The following is an 11,134-nucleotide window of genomic DNA, read 5'->3' as shown; positions in this document are numbered from 1 at the left end:
TTTATACAGGGTCTCACTTATTTTAACCAAACAGGCTTCATTTGTCCCAAATGAAAGTCTGAGCTTCTTTAGAACCCAGACAAGCAAACTACTGCAACTGGGAAGCTGACATTGGCACATTCCGTCAATCCTACTCCTGAATTTTCAAAACTTTAAAATCTGTCACATTTCATGTGAAAACGAGCATTGTAACACTTTTTCAGTGGCTAGAGAGCGTGCGCTCTGTTATGCAATCCTGGTGTCATTGCTTGTAGGAATGCTTTGGCAGCATCCTAACCACAGAGAAATCATGTCTCATAAACATAATTGAAATTTTTGAGGAAGTAACCAAGAAGATTGATGAGGGCAGAGCATTAGATGTTAACTTTCATGAACTTTAATAAAGCCTTTGACAAATTTCTGTAAAGAAGACTCATTAGTAAAGTTAGATCACATAAGATTCAGGGTGAGCTTGCCAATTGGATACAAAATTGACTTAACAGCTGGAGACAGAGAATGATGATGGAGGGTTGTTTTTTGGACTGAAGGCCTGTGACATGCATTGTTCTATAGGGATTGGTGCTGGGTCCATTTTTGCTTGTCATAAATAAATTTATAAATAATATATTTATATATTAATTATATATTTATATTTATATATATTTATATATGTAAATAATTTAGATGAGATTTTAGGAAGCATGGCAGTAAGTTTGCAGATGACTCCAAGGTTTGTGCTATAGTGGACAGTGAAGAGGATTATCTAAGATTACAAAGCAATCTTGATCAATTAGGTCAATTGACTGAAGAGTGACAAATGGAGTTGAATTTGGATACATGCAAGGTCTTGCATTTTGGTAAAACAAACAAAGGCAAGACTTATACAATTAAAAGTAGGGATTTAGGGTTCTTATAATTAAATCACAGGATGAGGGAAATGCCAGCGAGGCCAGCATTTATTCCCCATCCCTAACTGTCTCTGGACAGTTAAGAGTCAAGCAAATTGCTATGGGTCTGGAGTCATATGTAGACCAGACCAGGTAAGGCGGTTTCCTTCCCTATAGGGCATTAGTAAACCAGATACGTTTTTCATGGTCATCATGAGAATCCTAATTCTAGATTGTTATTGAATTCAAATTCTAACATCTGTTGTGGTGGGATTCGAATCCAGGTCCCCAGCTCTTTACCTGGGTCTCTGAATTAACAGTCCAGTTTTAATACCATTAGGCCATCACCTAGGACAGACAGGCTGAGGCATTCAGGTTCATAATTGTATGAGATTTGCATAACCAGGGTGGTTAAGAAGTAATATACCATGCCGTGTTGAGCTTGTGCAGGATGTTAGTGAGGCCTTTTCTGGAGTACCATGTCCAGTTCTGGTCTCCCTGTTATGGGAAGGAGATTATTAAACTGGACAGGGTTCAGAAGAGATTTACTAGGACGTTGCCGGGAATGAAGGGTTTGAGTTGTAAGGAGGGCCTGGATCGGCTGGGATTTTTTTCACTGGAGCGAAGGAGTTTGAGGGTTGACCTTATAGAGGTTTATAAAATCATATTTAAAATTTTATGACTTTAGAACCTGTATTCTGAGACATTGGCCTTCAAATTGTTTTTTACTGAATAGTTCATCCCCAGAATGTGAGCGTTATTGGCATGACCAACATTTGTCCATCCCACATTGCAATTATAAAGGGGGTGGTATACTGCCTTTTCTAACTGCTCCTGTGCTTGTGATGAAGGTGCTGCCAAAGTGTTGTTATGATGTAGAGGTGCTGGTGTTGGACTGGGGTGGACAAGGTCAGAAGTCACACCACTAATTTATAGTCCAACAGGTTTATTTGAAATCAGAAGCTTTTGGAGTGCTGCTCCTTCGTCAAGTGAAGTGTTGTTAAATATAGAGTTCTGGAGTTTTGATTCAGCAATGATGAAGTAATATAAGTTCAAGTCACAAAGGTGGACAACTTAGAAGTGATGGTGTTGCATGTGTCTAGATGGTGAGGTCATGGGTTCAGAAGGTCATGCTACAGAAACCTTGATAAGTTGCTGCATTGCATCCTGTAGATGGTACACACAGCTGCCATGGTACTCCATTGGGAGGGGGAATGTTTCCTTCTGATGATAGATGAGATGTCAATCAACTGAGCTCCTTTGTCCTAAACTTGAGCAGAACTTCTTGAATGAGCTTGGAACAATAACCATCCAGGCATGTGAAGAGTATTCCACCACACTCCAGACTTGTTAGAAACTGAAAGAACTGCGGATGCTGTAAATCAGAAATGAAAACAGAAATTGCTGGAAAAGCCCAGCAGGTCTGGCAGCATTTGTGGAGAGAAATCAGAGTTAATGTTTCGGGTTGAGTGACCCTTCCTCAGATCTGATGGTAGCTAGGAAAATAAAAACCAAAAGAACTGCAGATGCTGTAAATCAGAAGCAAAACTAGAAATTGCTGGAAAAGCTCAGCAGGTCCAGCAGCATCCATGGAGAGAAACCAGAGACAATGTCTTGGCTTGAGAGATCTCTCTCCAGAACTTCTGAGGAAGAACCAGACTTGTTAAACTTCTCTCCATGTGATTAAACACATTGCAAGTTGATCTCACTGTTTAATTCCTAATTGAATGGCTACTTGTTGATCACAGCTAGTTCTCCAGCTCATTTTGGGGATCTGAATAAATGTCTCCAGTCTCTGCATTATTCTTTGTACTCCTCCAGTTTTGGCCATTTGGGTATCACCAATTTCCTGGCCCCATCATTATATGGTCCATCCCTTCTGTTAAGCATAGGAGATTGAGGGTAATCTTATAGAGCTTTATAAAATCATGAGGGGCATAGATAAGGTGAATAGCAAGTGTCTTTTCCCTAGGGTGGGAGAGTTCAAAACTAGGAAGCATATTTTTAAGGTGTGAGGAGAAAGTTTTAACAAGGACACGAAGTACAACTTTTTTGCACAGAGAGTAGTTAGTGTGTGGAATGAACTGCCAGATGATGTGGTGGATACAGGTACAGTTACAACATTTAAAAGACACTTGGGTAAGTACATGAAAAGGAAAGGTTTGCGGAGATATGGGTCAAATGCAGGCAAGTGGGACTAGTTTAGTTTGGGAACACAGTCGGTGTGGATAAGTTGGGCTGAAGGGTCTGTTTCCATGCAATATGACACTATGACTAGAAGTGCGTAAAGTCATGTAATTCAGTTGCTGCCAAGATCTCAACTCTTAACTTTCTTCCTTTCCTTCTGTGCTCGGTCAGGTAAAACCAGACACTGTCTCAGTGCCCAAGTTAGACCAGAGCTGACCCATTGACTCTATATCCCATTCACCAAAACAGCAACATACTTTCATTGCTGCAACATTCCCTCAATGCAGCTATTGTCAGTCACCTCTTAAATTGTTAAAACCTTAGATTACCTGAAGACTCAAATTTCTGAACACTTCTCATTTCCCAATGTTCTTCAATATGTAACTCCTGTTCAACCAAAGTTCTGCAGCTTGCACCCTCACTCTTTGTGTTGCTGGTTTCCATGCGCTTCCCATCTTTCAGCAAATTAATTCGAATTCATTTGCAATTTCTCTGTCTTTTCACTCTTTGTTCCAACAACAACTTGCATGAATGTAACACCTTTTACATAACAAAACATCATTGTGAGCTTCACAGACAAAATGAAGCAAAATTTGATACTGTATCAGAGCCAATGACCAAAAGCATCAAAGAGGTAAGTTTAAAGCAGTGTCTTGAAGAGAGGAAGGGTGTTGGAGACATAGAGAGGCCTGGAGAGGAATTCCATAGGATAGGCCCAGGTGGCTAAAAACACAGTCACCAATATTAGAGGGATTAAAACCAAGGAACCTTAAAACAAGTGAATTGAAGGAGAGGAGATGAATCTCTCAGATAGATTCAATGAGAATTTCATAATTGAGGGTTCGTCTAACTGGGATGCGTCGTAGTTAGGTCAGTGAGCACAGGGTAATGAGGGGACAAGATTTTGAGCAAGTCAGAACTGAAATTAAGTCCTTAAATGATTTCAAGTTTACAATTAGTACAATTTGGGAAGCCAATTAGGAGTACATTGCAGTAATCAGGAGAAGAAGAAATAGTCTGGGTGATCATTTCTGAGGAAGAGTCATACTGGACTTAAAATGTTATCTCTGTTTTTCTCACTCCATTAGATACTGCCAATCCTGCTGCGTTTTTCCAACATGCTTCTTGTTTGTTTCAGATTTCCAGAGTCCACCTTCATTGTACCTTCGTTTCAGTAGTCAGGTCTAGAAGTAATACAAGCATGGGTACCTTTGCAATTGCCTTCAGGCTTCCATACCAGCCTCTATGGTCTTCTTAATCTGTTTTCCTGTGACTCCGCCATTATAGCTTGTGTGTCTCTCACAGCACCTCCTTGGTGCATGTTCCACTGCCTCTCCATCAAGATTTGAAAATCATCCTACCAGATAAATTCAGATTTATCTCTGACCAACAGCACAGGCAGAAATCTGGCTCAGCTTCGACTTGTTCTTGATTCTGAGTTTTAGTGGAACAGAAAATTTTGACATTTATTAATGCCAAATTCAACTTTTTTTTTTCACTTCTTGTCAGTTTTCTGAACGACGCTGACAACAAAAAGTCTGTTGAAGTGATTCCCAGTTTCCTGATCAGTGTTATTGCTCACTTTATTTTCAGACTGGCCAACAGCGTTGGTGGGAACAAGAAATTTCAATGAATACTATGATCCAATCAGGAGAATTAATCACACACAACTTGACTGAACTACTGAAGCCTGAGGCCTATGAAGTTCGCTTGACACCGATCACACGATTTGGAGAAGGTGATTCCACCATTCGAGTCATTAAGTACACTGATGGTAAGAATTATACTAAGAGATATTTGAAAATTTTGTAAATACTCCAGAGATAAATTACTTGAGATAAATCCAGGAATATGTCAGCTTGTTTAAAATTTTAAAATATATAATTTATGAACATATCTTTTGATTATACAGGACATTGTTTACAGCTTTTATAAAGGAAATCATATAACACTGACACAGCCTTTTAATACCTTGCTTTTTATAAGTTGGAAAGGTCTTTGATTCAATATAATTACTTAGATTGGGATCTTGATCTAATTTGATAAAACTGCAAGACAGTTCAGTCAGTCTCTTAACCTTAACTAATTTTAAGACGCGCATTAGTGTATTACACTTGAGAATCTTGTCAAAAAGATTCTCAACTATAAGTTGTAAACACACCAATGGCCTATAAAATAAAGTGAAGTAGAAAATATACTACACTGATTCTTTTTTTAAGAAGTGATTTATAGTACTGTAATGTTTATACAATAATTTATACATTCTCCCAGTGGTCCATGTTGCCAAGATATATTGAGATTTAGGCCAGGGTTTTGTGAGAATTGAAGATGGCTGAGAGGTAGGTGGAACAGCAGAATAATGGTAAAATGGCGTCAGGAGGGAAACCTGATGTGTTCCTGCTGTTGGGGAGGGTAGATCCCACAGGAGGCCATTCTGGCAGGTAGAAGTCATAATTAAAGGCAATGGGAAGGTAATTATACCTGCTAAACAGTTGGGTCTTGAAAAGCTACTTTACACCACAGATTTTATATTTTGGAGCATGAGAGAAACAGGACTTCATCTTTGCCAGCTCTAAGGAAGTGGATGTTCAAGGTTTTAGCAAAGATTTGTAGCTCAGTTTGTGGGTGAGTTTGTTGACTTGCTCGCTGAGATAGTTTGTTCTCATTCAGACATTTCATCACCATGCTAGGTGACATCATCAGTGAGGCCTCTGACGAAGCGATGTTATGCTACTTCGTTTGGAATTTATACTGTCTGGTCCATTATGGTGAATACTGTCATTTCTGGTTTTGATCTGTATGGGTTTGTATATGGGGTCCAATTCTATATGTTTGTTGAGTGCATTACTGTTGGAGAACCATGCCTCTAGGAATTCCTGTGTGTGTCTATTTTTGGCTTGGGCTACTATGGTTATGTTGCCCTAGTTAAACTGATGGCCTTCATTGTCTGAGTGTACCGGTATTAAGGAGAGTTCGTTGTGCAGTTTTGTTGCTAGTTGACGTTCATGTATTCTCAAGGCTAGTTTCCTTCCTGTCTGTCCGACGCAATGTATGTGGCAGTCATTGCATGGTATTTTGTAAACTACCTTCTGACAACGAGATTCCTGCAACCACTAGAGCTCATGATAGCGCACAAGCCCACAGCCACTCTATGACAAACAAGGATTAAAGAACCCATTCCAACAACATGCAGAACCAACGTGGTTTACAAAATACCATGCAACGACTGCCACAAACATTACATCGGACAGACAGGAAGGAAACTAGACATCAGAATACATGAACATCAGCTAGCAGCAAAATGACATGATGAACTCTCCTTAATATCAATACACTCAGACAATGAAGGCCATCAGTTTAACTGGGGCAAGGTAACAATAGTAGCCCAAGCCAAACATAGACACACACGGAAATTCCTAGAGGCATGGTTCTCAATGCATAATGCAATCAACAAACATAGAATTGGACCCCATATACAAACCCATACAGATCAAAACTGGAAATGACACTACTCACCATAGCGGACCGGACAGTATAAATTCCGAGTGGAGTAGAATAACATCACTCCATCGGAGGCTCCACTGATGATATCACCTAGCATGGTGATGAATTGTCTGAACCAAAACATGCCAGCTCGGTGAGCAGGTCAACAACCTCAAGTGGATGTTCAGTTGAAGATCAGTTGTTACTGTAGTCAACAGCCATTGTAAGTGGTAGCTGTAGGGAGGGTGAAAAAGAGTAGGCAGTGGCAATACCAACCTGGAGGCTAACCAAATCTAACTGACACAATGGAGGCATCCTGATTGAGTGTTCTCTTTGACTTAGCAGTTGTATGCTTGGAGTTTGGGGTTCAAGGCCCTGAGAACTGATTGCAACAATTTTCAGTGTGCCCCTTTCAGTAAGATCTTGAGATCTCCAGTTAGGAACATCACAAAGGGAAGGTGCAGCAGCCATGGGAATAGGACTGCAGCACTCAGGCAGCAGGATCAGGGGCTGGAAGGACAAAAAAGGCACAGAAGTACCAGCCTCTTGCATAGAACACACCATCCACCAGAAAGGTTTTACTTTCAAGGCCCTGCTTTCCACAAATGCTGGAGCAGCAGTGTTGCCAAAGATTGTGCCTCTCCAGTGAGACTGTACAATGTGATGGGAGAGGATCCGAGACCAATGGGAAATGGTACACTCCCCAGGTTGTAGTGATTCAGTCTGTTGTGCTGAATCTCTACACCTCAGGATCATTCCCAGAATCCATTATTGATATCTATGGAATCACATATTCTGTAGCTCATTTCCCCCATTAAGTTTCCGCATTAACCAATGTTCTATTGAAGAGGGTCGGTCAATATATATGCTGATACACATACCTGGACAGTCAGACTGAGAATCCTGTTGGAATCAGGACCATCATTGATGACATGTATATGGTCCTGAAGGCTTCCAGAGAGTACACAGCAGCCTCCATTAACTAAAATATCCTCTTTCTCAATGCATGAGTGTGTGAGAGCACTACAAAAGGATCTTTCAGGTTTGTACAAGGTTCCTGGGAAACTGTGAGGATGCCGTTATATTTCAGTAATCCGACATACCTGGCCATTTCAGGTGCTCCTTTAGCGCTTTATGACTGTCGAGGACTAAGTACAAATGCAGAGGAGAGATGCAGTTGGTGCCATAGGACAACTCAAGTGACCATCGTGTGAGCTATTGCTTCTGGAGATGTGGCTCACAGAGCTCTTACCCACCGCACCCTCTCAATATGTTCCAGCAAAGGTATTGTGTATGTTTGTGGTCAGCTGTTCACTGCAAAAGCTCGTGCTAAAATACAGAGAAGTGTTGAACAATGCGGTCAACTTGGGGCATGATACTTCCTTCAAGGATAAGGATATGGAGAAGGATGGTGTCCAGGCATTGTACAGTGACGACTTCAAAGGAGCACAGGCAAAAGGTAGTATGATATGTGTGAGAGCATCTGATGACTCACAGCTATAGAGAAGTTTCTCACAAACCTTCCCCACATACCAATTTAATAAAGTAAATCTTCTAGCTGCTGTAGCCTGTTGTCCTTTTCTTGAAAATCCTTAAAATGTTACAGATCAGAAGTTATAATCATGTGAGTCTCAGTCTTGGGAAATACATTGATGTCATTCAGTGTGCTGTTTCTCACCGCACCCATTATCCATTAATCTGCTGATGGACCAGTCATATATGAATAAATGAAGGAACCAGTCAGTGGTGTAGTGTGTTAAAATTCATTATCAACAATTAATCAGCAAGGTGACATCTAAATATACAATTAACCCAATGAAATCCAAATAGAGCTAGCTGGACTTTCTTAACCACTTGTGAATGCAATGTCAGATGACATAAAAAATGGCGTGCCAACTTCCTGCTCCATAGTCTTTGATGACATTGGCAGTCATCCTCCAGTTGTTTGGGGCCTTGAGAATCGACTCGTCTTTCTGACTACTCATAATCTGGAACATGTTTGTGCATCGACCAGGGCACTTACTGTCTTGGTCTCACCAACTGTGATTTCATGACCTGAATCCATGCCTCCCAGTTCCACTGCCTCTTCTTCTACAGTTGTGTGGATATTCAGTATAGTACTTCCAGTTCTTGGTTTTTCTCAAGCATTTTAATCACTTTTCTTTTGTAATCAGAAATTTCCATTGCTTTTTGTCCATTGAGAGCACACACTACAGCTATACTGGTGAGAGCTGAACAGTCCATGGTGTGACAGAGAAGACTCCTGCAGACAGGCATTCAAAAATGACTGTGTTAATATTGCCTAACAGTATCCTCCACAGAGCTGTATTGTCGAAACCAGAAGCACATGTAGGCCTTTGAGAGTGCTCTACCTTTCAACATTATTTGGTCAATTCAGTACAATATTTCTGCTTCTCCCCATACCCATTGATGCCTCTAACATTTGAAAATATATCAATCTCTTTCTTTAATAGATACAGTGACACAAACATCATAGTTTTCTGTGCTAGCAAATTCCACAGATTGACCACCCTCAGAGTAAAGAAATGTTACCTTATGTCAATCGTATACGACCGACTCCAAATCCTGAGACTGTGGCCCTAGTTCTAAGGGAAACATTCTCCCTATATCTAGTCTGTCCAGTCCTCTAATAATTTTATATGTTTCAATCAGTTCCCTTCTCATTCTTCTAAACTCTAGTGAATACAGGCCCAGTCAAACCAGTCTCTCCTCATAGAATGCTCCTGCCGTCCCCAATATGAGTCTATGAACTTTTGCTGCAGTCCCTCTATATCAAGTATCTCCTATTAGGGAGGCCAAAACTATACAGTTGTACATGTTTGTTGATGAACACCATCTAGCAACAAAAAAATACGACCAGTACTCACTCATCTCCATTCACATGGATAAGGACAACCACCAATTCAATTGGGACAGCACCAGGATCCTAGCACAGGCCAAACAGAGACAAGCACAGGAATTCCTAGAGGCGTGGTTCTCCACCAAGAAGGCCATCAACAAGCACATAGAGCTAGACACTTTATATACACCACTGCGAAGAAAAACCGGAAATGAGGTAATCTAATCCAATGGACCCCGGATTTTAAATAACAGGCGGGAAAACACAACAGCGCTTCATCGGAGTCTGCAGTGATGATGTTACCCAGCAGGGTAATGACACGTCTGCGAACCAGTTCGGCGAGCCAACCAACCACAGCATCCACAACCTGAGCTACAGATCTACTCAAGAACCTTACATACACAAGACTTCAGATGCAGACTCACCAAGGCCCTGTATGACTGCAGTAAGACATATCTATTTCTGAACTCAAATTGTCCTGCAATGAAGGCCAACATACATTTGTCTTCCTAATTGCTTGCTGCACCTGATGTTTACTTTCATTGGCTGGTGTACAGGATCCTATTGTACATTCACATTTCTCAATATATCACCAATTAAATACTACTGTGCTTTTCTGTTTCTCACACCGAAGTGTATAACTTCACATTTATCTACTTCACATTGTGCCCACCATGTGCTTGCCCACACACTCGATTTGTCTAGATTTCCATGAAGCCTCCTTGCATTGTCCTTATTACTCACAACTCACAATCCTGACCATTTTTGTGTCATCGACAAACTTGGAAATATTGCATTTGGTTCTCTCACGCAAGTTCCAAATCCATATTGTCAATAGTTGGGGTCGAAGTACTGATTCCTGCATTACATACTCGTCACTGCATGCTACACAGAAAATGACCTATTTATTACCACTCTCTAATTCTTAGCCTGTCAACGAGTTCTCAATCCATGCTAGGATATTATCCCAATCCCATGTGCTTTAATTTTGCCCATTAACTCTTACATGGGATCTTATCAAAAGCCTTTTCAAAATCCAAATGCATCACCTCCCTTAAGCTATTAAAGTTCTCTCTTAGCTTTTCTATTAGTTACATTGCCAAAAAACTCCAGAAAATCAGTTAAATAGGATTTCCCTTTCATAAACTCATCTGAATTTACCTAATCTCATTAATGCATTCCAAGTGTTCTGTTATCTCATCTTTTATAACAGATTCTAGAATTTTTCCTACTGATGTTAACTGGTCCATAATTGTCTGTTCTTCCCCTCCCTCCTTTGTTAAATATTGGAGTTACATTTGCCAATCTCCACTCTGTGGAGCTGTTCCAGAGTCTCCAGAATTTTAGAAGATGCTATTGCATCCAATATTTCGAGGGCCACTTCCTTTAGTGCTCTGCAATACAGGTGGTCAGACCTTGGGGATTTGTCAGCCCTTAACCCCAGGAATTTCTGTAGAACCATTTGTTTTGTTAATAATATTGATTTTCTTCAATTCCTCCCTCTCACTAAACACTTGAGTTCCTAACATTTCTGAGAAATTATTTGCACCCTCTTTTGTGAAGACAGAACAAAAACACATGTTCAATTCTTTTGTGCATCACAATAATTTTCTACTTATCTGACTGTAAGGGCTAATTGTCTTCAATGATAGTAGGAACTGCAGATGCTGGAGAATCTGAGATTACAAGGTGTAGAGCTGGATGAACACAGCAGGCCAAGCAGCATCATAGGAGCAGG

The 11,134-nt window shown here is 40.5% G+C and overlaps 1 protein-coding gene across 1 annotated transcript in view; it reads left to right on the top strand.

The window, feature by feature from the left end:
* The window catches only part of mdga2a (MAM domain containing glycosylphosphatidylinositol anchor 2a), a 570,544-nt gene that overhangs the window by 409,322 nt on the left and 150,088 nt on the right, over positions 1-11,134 (top strand). The window contains exon 11 of the mRNA XM_048600082.1: positions 4,647-4,827. Coding sequence (XP_048456039.1) covers positions 4,647-4,827 — 181 coding nt within the window. The remainder of the gene's footprint in view (positions 1-4,646; positions 4,828-11,134) is intronic.

This window comes from Rhincodon typus, chromosome 8 (assembly GCF_021869965.1).
Source record: "Rhincodon typus isolate 14 chromosome 8, sRhiTyp1.1, whole genome shotgun sequence".
Classification (NCBI taxonomy): Eukaryota; Metazoa; Chordata; class Chondrichthyes; order Orectolobiformes; family Rhincodontidae; genus Rhincodon; species Rhincodon typus.
The sequence above is the reverse complement of the archived record's forward strand: the minus strand, read 5'-3'. Positions and strand labels throughout refer to the sequence as shown.